The 21,351-nt window shown below is 31.9% G+C and overlaps 1 protein-coding gene across 1 annotated transcript in view; it reads left to right on the forward strand.

The window, feature by feature from the left end:
* LOC127718900 (tumor necrosis factor receptor superfamily member 16-like) overlaps positions 1-21,351 on the forward strand; it is a 44,107-nt gene that overhangs the window by 15,518 nt on the left and 7,238 nt on the right. Inside the window, exon 3 of the mRNA XM_052224987.1 lies at positions 15,783-16,025. Within this exon, the coding sequence (XP_052080947.1) occupies positions 15,783-16,025 (243 nt within the window). The remainder of the gene's footprint in view (positions 1-15,782; positions 16,026-21,351) is intronic.

Raw genomic sequence — 21,351 nt, forward strand, 5'->3', positions numbered from 1 at the left:
ACCAAGTGTTATTACTTTGAAGCCAATCCATCCACCAAGATGGCTGCCAGCAGGGGACTTAGTTTAACGTAAGACCCTATGGGAAATACATACAAATGTTTTCTTTTAGAGAACCACTGAATGGAATGAAACCAAACATGGCATGTATGTTCCTAATGAGGTGCTGACCAAGAGTTGTTACTTTGTAGCCGAATCATCATCCAAGATGGCCTCCAGCAGGGGACTTAGTTTAACATGAGACCCTATGGGAAATACATACAAATGCTTTTTCTAGAGGTGCACTGAATGGAATGAAACCAAACATGGCATAATTGTTCCTTATGAGGTGCTGATGAAGTGTTGCTACTTTGTTGCCGATTTATTGTTCAAGATGGCAACAAGGATTTTTTATTAAATTAAGGGGCCAATATTAAACCAAATTTGGCCTCAATCATTATTAGGGTACATCTGTTATGATTTTAATCTATTTTTTCATGATTTCCAAAACCAAAGTAGAGTCAGGTGAGCGACACAGGCTCTTGGGAGCCTCTAGTTTGTTCACACCATACCTAAATATAATTTGAAATTATTAAAACTACTCTTCCATTCTTTCCATGAATGATTTTGATCACTTTGATTATTTTTTATTTATTGTCATGCTGATCTAATGAGTGAAGCCCTTTCAAACTGATTTTTACAGTTTTTTTATGTTGTGCTGTAACATGTTACCCCTGACCCAGATTAGGGGAAGGTTAATGGCATAAGATACAGTTTTGATCCCATAATGAAAATTTGATGAAAATTTGCAAATAGGCTATTTTTTACCTGATTAAATCAAATATGTAATAAAAAATATACCTTCATGTGCTACTTTTTGAGTAAAATGAGTTCTAAATTTCAGATATTTGCTCAAAATTAGAATTTGTTGACGTATTTTTCCTTCCTACAGAAATGCATAACTTTTTTGTTTTAAAAGATAAACACAAGCTGTTTTTTGTTAAATTATTTGTAATTTCTGTTTTATGTAGGTATCCTATAAATTTATGAAATCTTTTGTTTAGAAATAACTCAAATTTATCAATTGTTCATGAATGTAGAAAAAAACGTCATTTTTTGCTGTATATTTATCAAATTTAAAAAAATTGCATTATTGACTTTTTCGTGAAAATTGGTACAAATAATCTTCATACGTAATCAAACCGAATGTCATTTTAAAAAAGAGGGGTCCATGAACTCGTTTTCAAGTTTAATCAGTTTGAATGATAAAAATCAGTTGAAAAATACATCTTTTCCCGATATGTCACAGTTTGACGTCGCCAAAATAACATTTTACGTTAGCAACGTCATTACCTCCCCTGTAACTGTATCGTATGCCCTTAAGCACCCACAAACATGTCTAACCATTTAAAGTTAAGAGCCTATAAAACATTGGTTGTTGTTGGTTGTAATACTCTTCCATTTAGTTATTTGTTTATTGTTTTAAACACATTTTATCAGGCCATTAGTTTTCTCTTTTGAATTGTTTCACATTTTTTCTTACTTGGGCCTTTTATAGGTTACTATACAGCATGGGTTTTGTTCATTTTTTTTGTGAACTAAAATAAGTTGTTTAAATTCTTGTCCTTTGGTCTCTTGTTGGATAGTTGTCTCATTGGAAATCATAGGATATTATTTTACTAATGAAAAATATAACAATTTCAGCTTTTATGAAAATTACCAAACAACAAGAGTACACACGCTGAAATGTCTCGCCTGCTTTATGACCATGATTGATTTTATTTTGATAGTCTTGAAGATAAAGTTATCAACAAGTATCACATGAACTAAAATATTATCTGATGATCCATGACAATAAGGTCAAGGTTAGATAAACCAAGCCAGACAGACATTTTCACCTTACAATCATATCATACAACAAATAGTGTTGACCTATTGCTTATAGTAAACAGGAAACAGACCAAACATTGAAAACTTAACATTGACCTTTGAACAATGAAAATGAAGTCTAGGTCAGGTCATACATTCTGGACAGACATGTACCGGTACACATTACAATCATTCTGTGCTCCAAATATAGTTGACATATTGCTTTTAGTATCTTAGAAACCGACTTAACATTGACCAATGAACCATGAAAAAGAGGTCAAGGTCAGATGATGCATACCAGACAGACATGTACACCTTCACCAAATTTAGTTGAACATTTGAAACAAAACATTAACCATTAAACCATGAAAATAAGGTCAAGGACAGATGATACCTGCCAGATAGACATATAAACCTTTCAATCATTCCATACAAATATATATTGTTGACCTATTGCTAGCAGTATTTGAAAACAAACCAAAACACCGAAACTTAACATTGATTACAGAACCATGAACATGAGGTCAAGGTCAGATGAAAACTGACATGTGCATCTTACAATCATTCCATTCACCACATATATATAGTTGACCTACTGGTTATAGTATCAGAGACATGGACATAATTATGTAACTTGAACCTTGATCACTGATCCATGAAATGAGGTCGAGGTCAGATGAACCTTGTCTTACAAACATGTAGACCTTGCAAGGATCAATATAACAAATATAGTTATCATATTACTTATAATTAGTGATAAATTCACATGACAAAAAAAATACATTTTAATAGCAGTTGCTGAACTATGAAAATGGGGTTACTGACAATTGACATATGTCAGACAGAAACTTTGTAACATAAGGAATCTGTATACAAGGTATGAAGCCTCCAGGTCTTCTACCCTCTGAAATATAAAGCTTTTTACAAACAGTTTACACTGTAGTGTTGCTGGATTGTTATCCCTTTGTCTCACATTCTGCGACTATGACTATCGTTGCAGATGGGACAAAACATTGTGAATTAAGCACTTTAACAAATCTACATTTAAAAGTTTAATCAGATAGCTTTCCAGTTACACAAGCTCAATTAGCCTAATATTATGGTATATACTACTACAATATTAATTAGTTGTATGCTACTGCTGATATATATTTTATTCTTGATTGAGAATTTTCTGTTGCCAGAACTTGAATACAAATTTTTATGTTTGTTAACTGAAGTGGTGTTGTTTAAATATCTTTTTATGTTTTATTAATTTATACTTTAAAAAGATGAGTTCTTTGACACATTATAAAAAGTATATAAAGTTACTTCAAAAAGATTACATTAAAGTTAATTGCAACAAATTTCCAATTACATCAAAAGTCTTTTCTCTTCAAATTTGTTTGCCTGAAATAATTGACAACATAAAATATAAAGCTATATCCTTTTTCAGTATAAATTAAAGGGAATAATTTGAATAAAAATTGCAACAGAAATGAAATAATGGTTGAAATTATACATAAATGCTGAAAAAAAGAAACCTGGAATTCTATGATGGTTCATGCATGTCAGTAATTTACAGAAAAAACATTTTTTAAAGAGTTTCTCATTTTCAAATTATACATTAGGTAAAATAATTTACTATTTTAGGTATTTGTTTTTAGATGGTTCAAACAAGCCTTGAGATTAGAGAATTTAATGATTTATTTTTACAAAGAAACATAAATGCTTTTAAATATACACAGTACATGGCAACAACTTGGATTTTTGTTGAGCCTGCAACATATTGTTGGGGAAAAATGTTGCAGAAGCTTCACAAAGTGATCCATCATTCTGTCAAAGTCAGCAGTGTCAACATTGAGGTTCAGTCTGTGGTTAAAGTTTTTTCAGACATCAATAACTTTGTCAAATCTTTTAACATTCAGATACTGACTGGGGTTATCTTTTTTACATATCAATAACTTGTTAAACTAATTGGAATTTTATGAAATCAAAAATGTAACTTTGGCAAATTAAAAGCTTCAAAAAGGGGGACAAAAGATACCAGAGGGACAGTCAAACTCATAGATCGAAAACAAACTGACAACGCCATGGCCAAAAATAAAAAGACAAACAGAAAAATAATAGTACAGATGATACAACATAGAAAACTAAAGACTAAGCAACATGAAGGTGCTCAGGTGCTCCGGAAAGGTATGCAGATCCTGATCCACATGTGGCACCCGTCGTGTTGCTTATGTTATTACAAATCCGGTAAATAGTCTAATTCGGTAGGTCACATTCGTGAAAAGGGAGGGTATTGTAGTTACGAAATAAGGAACATATCTTCTTTCAAGATGCAGCATCTGAAGAAAAAATTTGAATTTGTACATTTTTTACTTATTTTACTAACATATGGATTTAGTTTTTGGCAGTCAACATTACACTATTACAGAGGAATAGCAGGAGAGACACAGGGTTCCACTTTATATTTTTTTATTTGATTCCAGTTGCTAGCTTGCATCATTATGATAGATGTTATTCAAAGATGATAGTAGAAAAGATTTCTTCATTTTAGGAGTTCGTTATTTATGGCAGATCTTTGATAGTCTCTGCTTTGACAAAGGGACAGAAGTGTATTAATATTTTTTTTTTATATTGGTTATTCTTGATCTTCTTCAATATACAACCTTGTCCAGGCTACAACATTTTAATCTTTTGACATTGACTTATGATATTTGCATGAATGTGAATTACCACAGGACAGTGTGTCAAATGTCATCATGACTGTCATGTGACCATGACCTTTGACTCAACATGCTTAAGGAAACATTTTCTTGTCCATATCATAACTTTTCTAATATTTGACATTAGGGCTTTTGAAATTTGACATACAGGTGAATTACTCAAAGCTGGATAGACCTTTGTCTGTTACCTAGTAGAAATGGTAGTACTGGTAGTATTTAAATTGATGCTCGTAACTCAATGTTTTTTCTATTGAAACAATTAGAAAAATTTAAAGAAGACTTTTTAATCTTCCAAAGGGTGTTTATAGTTTCAAAGTTGCATCAATATATGCAACCAAATAAGTTGTCATTTAACTTTTTACATCGGATGACCATGAGGGCATTCCGGTGTATTGCTGTCGCCTAGAATTCCATTACGTAACTTTTGTGTTGGGATTGTAACCGATCTATAAACATGATAAATACGCGGACATTATCGAGTGCAAAATAACATTCCTTATCGCTTGTTATAAATTCATTTTTTCAATGGATACTCATAAAAATATTTTTTTAGAACATAAATTAATAATATGAAAAAAAAATTTTGTCTTAGAAATATATATTTATATAAATAAAAAACCTTTAATATCTACGCACACGTACAGAAATGTGTGTTAACACATGCAGAAGAATATCTCAAGAACATTTGCAATCTCCCATGCAGAGTTATCGGTCCTCGCTCTCTCTCAAGGATCGATAACTCTGCATGGGAGATTGAAAGTTTGGCGGGAAAATATGAGTGCTTACTGAAATCCAATCTATTAGAAAAATCGAATTATTACAGAAGAGTGTCCACCATGCACTTGCACTGCACTGTTATTAATATAGTAGAATAGAATGATATACAAATGAATGAAAATTATATGTACATGTAACTGTAAACCGTAATATACAAACTAAAATTTTTTTGAGGTAAAATTATTGAGATATTCTTTATTAAGCTGAGGATAACCCATGCTTTGCAAATTTTAGGGGGGGCACACGCCGGCCACGCCCCCGCCTGAATTGGCCCCTGGGTGAGGTTGAATTCCCTGTCATTTATTTATCATCCACGCATGAACTTGACTAAGAAAAAAAAAATTATATCTGTACATTAACCTCACTTTCAGGTATAGAGATGTATTTTTTTTCTGAGACAAGTGCTTGTGACCATCCACAAGAACTTGCAGTCATCCGATGTTCAGTACTTCAGTACTTTGATTATGTAACACTAGGTGACAGACACAGGTCTATTCAAAAGTTTTTGATCCAAAATTGTTAACTACACAGATATCTACAAATTTGTTGCAAAAACAGTAAATTGTGAAACTACTCTATGTGGTAATACATGTATGTGGAGTGTTATTTGTGCTGTTAAGTATATATATGAAGTTCTCTCTATCCTATAAAGTGTCTCCCACTTTGGTGAAAGATTATGTGTTTGGGGTTCAATCCTTCAGTAAAAACATTAAATTTATACCTACTTTAAAATTCAAGAAATAGTTTTATGTCAAAAACAAATTACAAAATCTGTGTTGGAGAATTTTCTTAGGGTTTGTGTGTGATTCAACAGATTTTTAAAGTGGAGGCTGACATTGCAGAACTTGGGTTTTGCCTATTTTACAAATGTTACAGTATTTTGTATATGCATTGTGTATGGCTTAACACTTTCAATCCTTTATAACAATTAAGACATGTTGAAGTTCATGCAAGAACCATGTATATAAGAGAATTGTTAATTGAATAGAAAGACTCTTGTTCTTGCTTGAATTTGATGGAGAAAAAAAATTGGCAAAATCAAAGTATTGACACAATACAATTTATGATTGCGTTTCTTTGATGTAATTTTACCTTTTTTTTTATTTAGACTCCAGACACACATCTTTTTATACAGGTTCCTGCTTAGCAAAGTTGTGGTATATGGTGTAGTATTACTTCTCTCAACTTAAAGCACATGCATAAAGGAAAATAAAAATTAATGGTTCATCTACAAATTCTGTGAATAATATTGGCATATGATATATCCCTTATAAGCTTTTTTCTCTAGCAAGTTAGTTTATAATTGCCTGGAATGCCTCTTTTATATTATAAAAGATTTATTTTGATTACATTACCAAAACTATATTCATCAAAAAGCAGTTGTTAGGTGAAAGAATCAGAAAATGAACAAGCATCTCTAAAAGAGATGATTAAATTAATCTGATGAAGTAACCACATCAGCTTGTATTTGATGGTAGTATTTTATGCAGTGAGTATTCAACTGAAATCAAATAAAAATGGTGTATGATGTTTACATAAAGAAAATATCACAACTTTTTAGTCAATCTATACCAGGATGAAACTTAAACATGACATACGGACATTAGACTGATCATACCAAACTTTCTCATTCATTTTTATCTTTATTTCATATTAGCCTTTGATGTCATTTAACTAGTATTTTATTTCATTTTTCACACAATTTTTGTGTGCACTGAAGAAGAGAGAATTTCTGCTTTAATTACTGAGAATTCAATTGAAAGTCTATTAGTGTAACACATTTGACTTTACACCTGATGAGTTGTATTCAAATCATCAAATATATTACTTTACTTTTAAATTTTAATTTTCACCACAAGAAGGGTGTCTTTAATAGATTTTTACCTTCATTTTCATGGTTAAATGTTTATTTCATGGCAGGTGAAATGCTATTTTGAAGTTTATATCTAACATGTCTAAGATGATTAGTGGAATTTTCTAGTTTTTTAAATGATTTCTGAAAGATTTTTGTAGATTATCAGAATTGGGAAATAATTGAACATGGCACAGAATACTGCACCAACTATAGATAACCAAATTGGTTTAAAAATAAAGAAATAGACAAAAGAAACGAGGAAAAGAAATTTTTAACCTCCCTTTACCCTTCTAGACTATATGTGGGAAGGGTGACTCATCCAATAAAAACCTTCAGAGTAATTTTTTGATGTATGAAACTACAGTTGTTCGAATATCAGAAGACTTACTTCTGCCACCTGAATATAATCAAGATTCAATTATGATGGAATGATGAGCTATTATAAATTCTGACCTGTAACTTTACTGCATTATAATAGATCACCTGGACCAAAGTAACAGGTTTTTTTTCAGATCAAAGTATTTCGTTGTTTAGATATCAAACTTCATGGTTGAGTTAAGTAGTTGATGTGTCTGCCCCACTAGTGAGTGTCATTCTATATCATATATTTATGTTTTTTGTTAATTAGGAGAGAGAAAGAATTCTGAAAATATGAAAACAGAAGTCTTTGTTATAGAAAAGTTAAACTGGGTGAACATTAATAGACTCAGTAGTAAAAATTACAGAGGTATTTTATTCGGAGTCCAAAACCTTATAGTATGGTGATGTGAGCAGCTGGGGAAAAGTTGGGTACCTAATTAATTGTGTAATCAATTTTTCCTTCAATTTTCAAACCAGATCTCTGAAACTTCTCAGAAAGATTGCACATGTCAAAGTTGTGTATAATGAAATTGCTTGAGGATTTTTCCCCATTTTCCAGACTTGGGAGCATAGTGATTTTTTCATCAAAGACTTTCAAAAGATGCCGTAGCAATTTTCGTTTTTAACCAAGATGTAGATGTTAAATACTCAATGGTATTTATGGGAGATTAAATCGTTATGTAACATTTTTTAAGGTCCATGATAGTATCATAATGATTTAATCTGACAAAAGCAATCTCCACTATATTTTGTGTTTTATTTCGTTTTCACTCTAATAACTTCTCACAGGTCTTACACTGTTTTTGCTTTTATGGCCATTCTTATTGCAAAATGATTGAATTATGCATGTACCACCACTAGGCAGTCAACTATCTTAAAATTAGTGTTGTCAATTCAAATGAAAATTTTAACTTGTAAGTAGTAGCTATTAAATAGACATAGTTAGATGATGTTTCTTGATGTCACAGGTTTTATACCAAACGTGATTTTTCAATGAAAGTTCTTATGTTATTTTTATTTGTAGCAAGAAAACTACTAATCTAAGTGTAAATTACTGAGAAATATTGATGTTTGCATCTGTGCTATATTTAATCATTTGTGAAAGTCTTTGTAGTATTTAGTTTACAAAATACATGTTAAGTTTGTTGTCACTTGAAGACAAGACTTTTCTGAAAGATCTGTTTCTATGTTAATCTGATTTTCATTGACCTAGAAATTATTAGACCTTAGTGAGTGAGTGAGTTAAGACAATTATCATGATTCTGAATTTGTTGGAATCAAAAATGTTGTATCATGTGACATTTTTCTTCATATCTGCCTAGTCTTTCTCAGCGACCAATTGGAACAGGGACCCAGTTATTTCCCCCTTTAGTTCAATGCAATTTTATCATAAATGAAGGGCAGATATTTTATTCCCTATATTTGATTGCAAAATTTTAATTTTTTTCTAAAACTTGTAGACTCCTTCATGGTTTATGGAAGAATTATTGAAGGGTCATGTCTGGCTTTTAAGAGAGCAATACTAGTTCGTATAAACAGGGTAATTTTATTAACTTCCTGGTTAAATCAAAAATGAAATTTGGACTATTTAGCCAGACAATCATCCACCATATACATTTCAAAAGCGCACCAAATTTAAGGTTGATGCCCCCTTCTGTAGGCCTGTGTATCATGAAATTTTCAAAATGCAATAACATCAAAACAACAGAAGTACTGAATAAAAAAGATTTGCCATTTTGTACATATACCAAAGGGAAATGTCGTTCACAGGAATTATATTTATTGTTTCATTGCATTTAATAGAAAATATTGATTTTGTGGCCCCTCAAGCCAAGATTCTTAAAAAAATTACCAAGACTTTATTACATAGATTTTCATTATAGCATTTGAAACATAGATTATTCACTTGTTTGTTAATGTTGTTCTTGTCTTTATTGTTTACAAAAAGCCCTAAGCAACCTTTCCAATATAAAAAACCTGGTGCTGAGTCAACAGAGTCGAACACACCCTAGAAGGTGTACTTGAATAGGTCCATATTTTAGCTAGTTTCTTTATTAAAAAACTTGTTTTAGGGAAATCATTGCTAGCACTGCATACAGTTATCCACTGTCTATAAAGTACATAATTGTCAAGTATATAAGTGTTCAAGGGGAAAGCCTGTGGACTTTTTATAAAATGTCTGTATGTTTTGCATAGAAACACAAAAGTGTACATTATAAGTTTGATAAATACCCTTTGAGTGTATATATACTACAAATTTAAGCAGATTTACATTATTTTCATATCGGTACAATATCCCATTTAAAAGATGGTAGATTTATTATTCATAGGAACTTGACTGGGGGCAGCGTTAACTATTTGCAGAAAGCTTTATATTTCAGAAGGTAGAAGATCTGGATGCTTCATACCTTGTATGCAGATACCTTATGTTACGAGGTTTCATCTGTCATATGCCCATTGTCCTTGACCTCATTTTCATGGTTCAGCGACTGCTTGAAAAAAAATTACAATTTTTTTTGTCATGTGAATTTCTCACTTATTATGAGTAATGGGATAACTATATTTGGTATATGGGTTCCTTGCAACGTCTACATGTCTGTCAGACAAGGTTAACCTGACCTTGACCTCATTTCATGGACCAGTGATCAAGGTAAAAGTTATGTGATTAGGTTCGTTTTTCAGATACTACAAGCAGAAGGTCAACTATATGTGGTGTATGGAATGATTGTAAGGGGCACATGTCAGACTGGCAGGTTTCATCTGACCTTGACCTCATTTTCATGGTTCATTGATCATTGTTAATTTTTTGTGTTTTGGTCTGTTTTTCAAGTACTGTAAGCAATAGATCAACTACATTTGGTGTATGGAATGATTGTAAGGGGTACATGTCTGTCTAGCTGGTGTCATCAGACCTTGACCTCATTTTCATGGTTCATTAGTCAATGTTAAGTTTCGGTGTTTTGGTCTGTTTTTCAAGTACTTTAAGCAATAGGTCCACAGGCACTTGTCTCAGAAAAAAAATTTCCTATATACCTTAATATAACAATAGGTCATCTATTTTTTGTTTATGGAATGATTGTAAGGTGTACATGCCTTGTCCTCATTTTCATGGTTCATTGGTTAAAGTTAAGTTTTTGTGGTTTGGTCTGTTTTTCAATTACCATAAGCAATGGGTCAACTATATTTGGTATATGGAATAATTGTAAGGTCCATGTCTGTGTGACAGTTTTTTTCTGACCTTGACCTCATTGTCATGGATCTTTAAAAGTGTTTAATTTATGCCATACTTGTAGAAAAACCTGCAGAAAACTATGAATTCGGAGACTTTTTTTGATAAGTTTTGAATTGATCAGAGTATTTTTAGATAAGTTTAAAAATGTATTAAACTAGACAAAGTCAGAAAGAATAAGACACTGTTGCAAAAATTAAGTCAACAGTATTTGGGCTATTTTTTAATGAGGGTTTTTCAGAGAATCGAAACAAGATCAACACAAATTTAGCCAATATAAGTTCTGTAAGAACTACAGCACACTCTCATGTTTAATGTGGTGTTAATTGATATTTAAACTTAGATTTTTATCAGGTTTGTGTAGCTTTTTTATGGTGTGTGATTAATGATAATTGATGTTCCTTTGAAGTCTGTATACTTGCACAATATCATCTTTGTAAATACTTTGTTTGTTTCATCTGATAAAGATGACATTTACTTTTGTTGTTGGAATACAATAAGAAAAGGCCTGTATGTAGGATATTTTTAACTTAAGTAATTTAGTAAGGCTGAATTTTCATTTTTGTTTGTGGTGTTTATTTTGATAATAAATATCACGTTTATATGCCAATTAAACAGAGAAGGTAAAAAAGGCCAAGTTGATATTATATTTGAATTGTTTACATCTGTTTCTATGAGCTTTAAAAGTTTAATGTAGGTACATAATTTAGGATTTGTCCTATCTTATATACATGTTTTTTCTTAAATTATAGTATGGTACTTCGCGATTGCTTAATGGGTTAGATGTTACATAGTTAAGGGACTTTAACTGCCAGATTTAAGGCATTTTTCACATGCAGTGCACTAATTTTTTTTTTATTTAAACACTCATGACAGTTTACACTGTAAAAGAGACAGACAAATAATACAAACAATATATTACAATGATGAACAAAATAACATAATTAGATAATAGAATAGAAAAAATAATGTAAAAGTACATGTGACCTAGTCATATATACACAAGTATTCACTTCAATAGCACATGCAAATCACTCATATGTTATTTAAGAAGCTCTGTTAATAGTGGGATTTATTTATATTTCATATAAAAGCACATTTTTTTTCAAAAAATTATTTGGAAGGCATTTATTGTTTGATTTTTACAAATCAGGTGTTAAACTACGCAGAATTGTCTAAAGTATAATTGTTTATTTAGTCATAGTTTTGTCATCAATTTTTTATGGCCCTGCTTACTTAGGTCGGGGCCATATAGTTTTACCCTTATCCGTCATTCTGTCATTCAGTCATTCCGTCATTCTGCAAAGAACAGTTATACAGACTTTTTCTAAATGCCTTCACATATGGAGCTGATTTTTGGTATATGAGTCTATTATGATGAGTTACTGATTGAGTTTATGTTTAGTTCCGCTCCACTGATTTTTTCTGAAATTAAGGCTTCACAAGTTTAAGCTTTCTAAAAAGCTGTGGACTGCTTCGCTCTATCCTAATTTATAGTAATATGTGTGCATGTGGTTGTTGATTTAGTATTGGAAATGTGGTATTTTTAGATCTTAATTGATATAAAATGGATGTCTTAGACTTGGAATATCAATTTTTGTATATATATTAAGATGAACTTTTCTGAAATTTTAAACTGGCTGTTCAGTGTTTAGTTGTCAATGTGTTTTTGTGGAGTGTGGTTTTCTAGTTCTTTCAGCTGGTCATTGATTTGCGACTTTGATTGCTAGTTCTGTATATAATATATTTAGATATATATGAATGTTTAGGTATGTTGATTAAGAGTAACATGATTTCGAGGGATGAAGACAATAACAATAAAAATTCGTAAGGGTTCCACGGAACCCAGTGTCTCGCCTACTTTTTCTGTTGATCGCAGGCTCAACAAAAATGAGGAAGTAAATCAATAAAAATATTCCTCTTGATACTATCTTTTGATTGTAAGAAGCTTCTGTCCAAGTTTGGTAAAAATCCAGGATAGTTTATGAATCTAATAAATGTTTAAAAACTTTAACTGCAGACTGAATGTAATGTTAACTGGAAGAAAACAAAATTTCTTTCTAGATACTAGCATTTGATCATAAACAAGCTTCTGTCCAAGTTTGGTACAAATTCAAAATAGTATAAGAAAGTTATTAAAATTTTAAAAACTTTAACCACAGAGTGAATGTGTTGTTTCCTGGCAGAAAATCTAAGTCCATTTAAATGTAAAATACGGAAAAAATGGATTTATTTTTTACAAAATTTCCTTCTAGATACTAGCTTTTACTCATAAACAAGCTTCTGTCCAACTTTGGTACAAATCCAAAATAGTATAAGAAAGTTATTAAAATTTTAAAAACTTTAACCACAGAGTGAATGTGTTGTTTCCTGGCAGAAAATCTAAGTCCATTTAAAAGTAAAATAAGGAAAAAATGGATTTTTTTTTTTACAAAATTTACTTCTGGATACTATCTTATGATCATAAACAAGCTTCTGTCCAAGTTTGGTAGAAACCCAGGATAGTTTAAGAAAGTTATTAAAATTTCAAAAACTTTAACCACAGAGTGAATGTAATATTTCCCGGCAGAAAAACTAAGTCCGTTTATAAGTAAAATACGGAAAAAATGGAATTTTATTTTTACAAAATTTACTTCTGGATACTTTCTTATGATCATAAACAAGCTTCTGTCCAAGTTTAGTAGAAATCCAGGATAATTTAAGAAAGTTATTAAAATTTCAAAAACTTTAACCACAGAGTGAATATTTGTGGACGCTGCCAACGACGACGCAGACGGAATGTAGGATCGCTATGTCTCGCTTTTTCAACTAAAGTCGAAGGCTCAACAAAAACCAAGGCATTTACAAAAAGACACTACTCTGGAGGTGTGCCTAGATTGACAGAAGTTATAAAATACAGATAATGCATTTTTGTAAACATTGTATAGGAACATTGTTTAGCAAAACAAATCGTGCATATTGAAGATCAACAAAGCAAATAAACACGTATTAACAATTGATATTTCAATATTGAATTTCAGTGTGCAATACATGTATATGCATAATAAAAACGAACATGAATTAATGACAGTTGATCGGAACTGAAATACACATAGTTAATTTTCTGGCATTTGATGTCTTATCCTGAGACAAGAAAAGTCTGTAATTCTTTATCTCATTTAAGCCAATAGCTGTTGCTGTATCTCAGCCGCATCATAAAGCAACCAATCAGAATCTATATGTGATAAGTATTTATTTCAAGATGGCCTGTATGAGGGGCCTGATGGGGGGGGTCTCATCACAATTCACGAGTTGATTTTTTTTTTTGTCAATCACGATTCACAGAAAATAAATTTCCATGATCACGGATCACGAAAATATAAAAAAAAAATTAATCTGTAAAACGGATCACGATAGCGAAAATGCGCCGATCACGAAGAACGAAAATAACCCATCATGCCCCTCCTGTATATCGACTGAAACTAATAACTCCACACCGTGATGCGAAGCAAAAAGTGGACTTTGAAAATATCGTGAAAATATCAGTTATTCAGACTTTTTTTCTAAACGTCTTCACATATTGGGCTGATTTTTGGTATATGAGTTTACTATGATGAGTTACTGGTTGAGTTTACATTTGATTCAGCTCCACTGATTTTTTTCTGAAATTATGGGCTTTGGACTTTGAAAAATTTCCACTCTTAAAAAAATTTTTCTTATAATTAAATCTGGATGAAATATATAGCAATTTTATGAACAAAAATAATATTTCTGTTTATATCATCAGAAAATGAAAACACTCCACAATAAAAATATAACCAAATAAACCCAAAACCTGTGACAATTCTTCTTTGATTAGTACCAAGTTCATTAAAATCTGACCAGAAATGACCCAACAATGTTTTCTTGAAAAAAAAACATATGTTTATATGAAACATAAAAGAGAGACGAAAGATACCAAAGGTATATTTAATCTCTTAAGTCGAAAACATATTGTGAAAAATCACAAGTGATGAAAAATGTCTTTATACATTGTATGATGCATTATTTAAGATTTCATACCCTAGCTCATATATGCTTGGATCAATTTACATCAAACTTTACACTGTTGTTGGAATAGATGAATTTAAGCTCCTTTTTGATTTGTGTGACTTGAACCATCAAATTTAAGATAATTTTTGGTCTAAGGATATCCTCCTCCAAGTTTTTTTGCAAGGTCAAAATACATAATTCTAAGCCTTCTACAATATTCCAATTTGCAACAATTTCAATATGCATACACATGGCTTATCTTGTGCTCCTTGCACAGCTGTTTACTTCTTTGCCATGGTCTTATCTTTTCCTCCGCTTATAATTTCCCAACTGGTGTCTCCATATAATTCACCAGACCTCCCTCCCAATTGAATGCTTGTCCCTTTAAGGTTAAAATCATCCCATGTTCATTGTAGGGTAGGGAACATGGTAATATTCCATATGCAATACCTGCAGAATATAAAATAGAAGATGTGAGTTGATTGTCAATGAGACAACTATCTAGATTAACTAGGGGATTTTAGCAACTACAGGTCATTGTCAACAACCAGCAAAACTCATACAATACAGTCAGCTATAAAAGGCTGCAAAAGGCCCTCACTTGTCAAAATGTGAAACAATTGGCATGAAAAAACCAACAACTAATTTATGACAAAACAATAAATGAAACAAAACAAATATATGCAACCAATGACAACCACTGACCTACAGGCTCCTAACATGGTGACAGGCACATTTAGAATGTGGCGGGTTTACCATGTTTGTAGATGCTGAACCACAACAGAAGAACAAACTGTAAAAATTAGTTGGAAATTGCTCGACTCAGAAGCGAAAAAAAAAATACAGCTAACATACAGACAAAAGACACAAAACCAACAAGAAATTACTCGCTGTTTTCAGCCTTAGAAAGCTAAGTAATTCTGATAGAATGATTGTTTTGTACATTCAGAGCAATTATTATCACACAGCTTTTTCATACAATTTCTGTTTATTTTAGAAAATTATACATCACAACCAACAGCGGCCAAGGAACAGAAAGATTTTGATGTGATACCTGTTTACTGTGCTGTACTTGGTGCTGTCGTACTAGGACTACTAGTTTATGTTATATTTAAACAGTATATTAGACTGAAAAATAGAAAGATTCATAAAGGCCATCAACCTCATGAAGAAGTTGAATATTCCAAAGCTTCAGGATGTGATAGTGGAGTTTTTGTGGAAAATGAATTTTGTAAACAATGTAAGTCACAGTATCCTCAAAACACTTCAATATAAGGTATTAAGCAGCTAGTCAAATATGTGATAAATTCCCTCCATTGAAAGACAAATAAATCAATGGAGAATGTGTCCATTGGACACTGATGATGACCTGCTTGCATAAAACGTTATACAGGGACACAACTAGAGAACTGTAAAAGTGACGCCACCCAAATTCAAACTTGATCTGTGTTTTATGGTAATAAGCATTGTGTATAAGTTTCATTTGGTTGAGGGAAACTAAAGTTAGAGAACGGAAACCAATTTCGGGACGTACGGATCTTAATGCCTCCTCCATTATGGTGGGGGCATAATAAAAATGTTTCTGAATGGTGAATCAGTTGTGTAAACAGTTTAAATTGCATTTGCGAGAATGATGATGTGAATGTCTTCTCTAGTAGGATGTAAACTACTTTGATAGAAAGATAATCAGTGAAATTATAAGCATTATATATAGTCTTTACCTAGAATATCAAAATCAACAAAGACAGGACAAACATAAACTATTGAAAACTAAAGACCTCTGTAAAATTAGATGGTGACACCAGGTTATTGAAATAGAATTTAGAATGGAAACAGGAATGCATGTGTCAAAGAGAAAACAATCCGACCAAATAGCAGAAAACAGCCCAAGGCCACCAATGGGTCTTCAATGCAGGGAGAAAATTCCACACTAATAGGGGGGCTTCAGCTGGCCCCTAAACAATGATGTATACTAGTTCAGTAAAATGGACGCCACACTGAACTCCGAACATATAAATGAACCAAAATTAAAAAACACACAAGACTAATTAAGGCCAGATGTTCCTGATTGGGACAGGCACAAAAATATAGCTGGGTTAAACATGTTTTGTGAGATCTCAACCCTACCCCATACCTCTAGCCAAGGTGGAATAAACAAACACACAGCGATAGGCACAGTAAAACTCAGTTTAAAAGAAGTCTGAGTCTGATATTAGAATAGGTAACAGAAGAAACTAAGCAAAATGACAATGATCAACATAAATTAACAAAGGACTACAAGCAGTTACTGACATTCCAGCTCCAGACCTCAATTAAACTGATAGAATGATTATGTCTTTATCATATGAAAATCAAGCACAATCCCTCCTGTTAGGGGTGTAGTATCATGTCATCATAAATTATACAAGAAGAACATAACCCATATCATGCCATCTATCCTATATCATTTATTATATAGCCTTTTTAACCAATAATGATTGAGAACTTAGGAGAGAGAACAAAAATATCTCCCAATACAAAAATATACCTAGATTATCATTCAATTTATTTATTAAATGTTTTATCCTTTGCTACAAAGTTGCTGAAGGAATATATGGTAATTCCTCCATCTTTCTATTTATAATACTCTCTTTTAAAGGTTGAGTCTTACATCCAATTTTCACTTTGTTTATTCTACATTACCAATTGATGTGTTAGAGCCCTTTATAATTGTGTGTGCTTCTTAAAGGTAGGATACAACATCTTTAGGAGATAAAGTGTTTAGAATTAAAAATATTGTATTGTTTATGCAATTTATCAAGAATGCTTATAACCCTATACATAGCATAACTCATAACAATGTTAATCCAGCGAACAAACAAAAAAGGGCCTCTTTTGTTATTGTTTATTTCAAAGATACTGATTTTAAGTACATATTCAGAAGGAGGCACATTAAGTTTAAATCTTATTTCTTATTCTGTGAACACAATTCTTTTTCTTCCAATGTACTACAGTATTAATAAATAAATTCAAAACATTTGAATTGTAAGGGCATCTAATTGACATTACAAAGGAAGGCAATGAATAAAGACAAAAAAAGTTTTTAAGAAATAGTTCATTTTAATAAGAAAAAACAAAAGTTTCTTGTCTGCAAAATCGTGATTATGTAACTTCATGATTCATTTCTCGTCAGAAAAACATTGAAAATATTCCATTGTGCATGGTTTTGACAGAATTTTCATGAATATTCTAGCTGATGTATTCTTATATCCGATATTCATATACACGATAAAATTTACATTAAACTAATAGGAAAGGGTTTGGTGTTTGGAAATAATATTACTATAGCTGATATATTTGTTTAGCCGATGACCGATTAGGTGTAGTCTTACAAGCTGTATCTGTTTGTTAATCCCTGATGACCGATTAGGTGGAGTCTTACAAGCTGTATCTGTTTGTTAATCCCCGATGACCGATTAGGTGGAGTCTTACAAGCTGTATCTATTTGTTAATCCCCGATAACCAATAAGGTGGAGTCTTACAAGCTGTATCTGTTTGTTAATCCCCGATGACCGATTAGGTGGAGTCTTACAAGCTGTATCTGTTTGTTAATCCCCGATGACCGATTAGGTGGAGTCTTGCAAGCTGTATCTGTTTGTTAATCCCCGATGACCAATTAGGTGGAGTCTTACAAGCTATATCTGTTTTTTAATCCCCGATGACCAATTAGGTGGAGTCTTACAAGCTGTATCTGTTTGTTAATCCCCGATGACCAATTAGGTGGAGTCTTACAAGCTGTATCTGTTTGTTAATCCAGAGATTTTCTACATTCTGTTTTATTCTAAATTATTCCCTTCAGTCTAAGTAATACAATTCAGAAATTTCAACTAGCTCAAAATATTTTCATTTCATGTACATTTATAGGGTGAAAAGAAAAAAGGCTTCACATGCATCACCTTTGAAAATAAAGTATATACTGTAAGAAGTTTCAAGAACACAATAGGGAACAACATCAAAGCTATTTATCTTATGTAATTGGTAACAGATGTTTGAATAAAATCTTTGATGTGTTGTGTCATTGAGTTCGTAGGTAATTATGTAACAATCGTTGGCAAGGGGTGGAACTCACATTTACATAATGTAAATTTGATTGCTATTTTATTGCTAAACAAATAATATCCTTAATTTGCACATATTTGGTAATAAAAAGCTTAGCTTTCAAAGAATTGTAAATAGAAACAGACCCTTATTTAAATAAATTTGAAATAATCTGTTTCAGAATAAATGAATTGCTTTTACATAAAATAGTATTTTTCTCCTAAAATAGTTTTTTATAGCTGGAAAATCAGTGTTGAATGCTAAATGAATGCCTGTACTCCATTCAAAAAAAGTTAACTGTTTTCAAGCTATACTTAAAAAGAAAATGAGAGAATCTATTTATCACGCTGGCCGATTCTGCATGTTTGTCACATTTTTTCAGGACTGTGAATCATTCTGTATTTATGGTAACTGAAAGTTTCATCTGCATAAACTAAAACCATCAGTCAAACGCTACTTATTTGCTCCTAGGTCATATATATTCAGTCTAGTTGTAGATTGAAGCTGTTTCTGATTTTTCCTGTCCAAGCCATTAAGTTATTTTTAAATATAGGAAATGCCTTTCAATGATGATTTTACCTATTGAATGAGTTTGGCCTGCTGCAAAAATTATAAACAATTCGATATCTTTAAAAAGGCTAAATGACTAACCATATATTTCAAATTGTTTGACAAATTTAGCGTTTTGACTCGATGATTTTCTTGAAAACTCACATGTAGGTAGAAACGTATAAACAGCAAAAATTACCATCAAGGCAACCAGGAAGTTAAAAATGCCCTTTAATGATGATCTTGACCAATTTTTTGTGTTTTTGCCTATTATCTTGAAAACTATAATATATAGATTTTTACCAATCCTTTGTATTTTGATCAAAAACTTAAATAGATAGAATGTAATTGTTAACAGTAAAAATGATCAACAAGACAGGATCAACAAAAGAGAGATTTTAGTCATGAAGTACATTCTAGTTTACATTATGAGTGGGAACAGTTGAAGATGCACATACATCATGGTGAGCAACACAGGCTATTTAGAGTCTCTTTTTTTATTAATTGAGGATCATAACTCATTTTCTTTCCCGATTTGGCAAAAGTAAAAACGATCAATATCAATCATGACCTCAATTCTAGCATGAGAAATAGCTTCTTTTTTTTTTAAGGAGGCGATATGATGAGAGTCTTTATATGGCCCTGAAACTGCAAAAATAGTAAAATTCTTCAATTGAAAATTAGGGGCCTCGGTGGCAGAGTGGTCTAAGTAGTTACTACTGTTATCACTAGCCAGTCAACACTGAGGTTGTGAGTTCGAACCCCGCTCGTGCAGGTGCACTCGACTCCAATCTTAATTGACTAGGATTGTCAGTTTTCCTATCGAAGGTCAGTGGTTTTCTCCAGGCACTCCGGCTTCCTCCACCAATAAAAACTGGATGCCACGAAATAGCCCAAAAGCAGTGCTTAAAAGTGGCGTTAAAACTCCAAAAATCAAATCAATTGAAAATTACTTTTGTTTTTTCTTCTGATAAATGAATATGGTGATATAATCTGGACATTCCAGTTCAACAAAGTCAGTTTTCATATCACAATGACCTATATACCTAAAAAAGCCATTTTACATTTCGTTTTTTGGTTAGATTAATTCAAGGGTCAAGGCCTAACCCAAAAAGATATGTTACTCACATTTACATCTTTGTATAAGATGTAATGTATCAAAATAGTTTTTTGGGTAAAGAAAGTTCTAAAAATGATGCTATTTGGCAGATTTTCAGTTTTACACGAAATGCAAGAGCTCTGAATCCCAATTGATTTTCAAATTCAAGGGACCAAAAGAGTTGCCTTATAGCTTCCCCTTTGAAAAGGATTGTTGCACAGAAACAGTTTGAAACGTGACCTCTCGCCTAATAAGTAATCATGATTTTTCTCGAGAAAAAAAAATTATTGAAAGAGGTTATATATTTGAAAATGTGACTGTTTATAAGAGTCCTTAAAGGCAATTTTTACCTTTATTTGCTTTTTGTTTTGCCTGCGGAGAAAATTGCAAAATGCCAATCTGGTAATGACTTAGGTATGTGTAAACTACCCTTCAGGTATTTGTAGGAAGGTATATATTTCAGAAGGTAGAATACCGGTACCTGGATACTTTATGCTTTCAGATGTCTCGTGTTCTAAAGCTTTCATCTGGCATATGTCTATTGTCCTTGACCATGTATGTCGGACAGGGACCACCTGACTTTATTCTCATTTCATGGATGATTGATCAAGGATTCATGGTCAAGTCAGTTTCTTAGATACTTTAAGCAATTGATCAACTGTATATTGTGTATGGAATAATTGTATGGTGTACATGTTTGTCTGGCATTTTTTATCTGACCTAGACCTCATTTTCATGGTTCATTGGTCAATGTTTAGTTTTTGTTGTTTAAGATCTATTTCTCTGACACTATAAGCAATAGGTGTATGGAATGATTTGTTATAAGTTGTACCTATCTGTT

This window comes from Mytilus californianus, unplaced genomic scaffold (genome assembly GCF_021869535.1).
Source record: "Mytilus californianus isolate M0D057914Y unplaced genomic scaffold, xbMytCali1.0.p SCAF_10, whole genome shotgun sequence".
In the NCBI taxonomy this organism is placed as follows: Eukaryota; Metazoa; Mollusca; class Bivalvia; order Mytilida; family Mytilidae; genus Mytilus; species Mytilus californianus.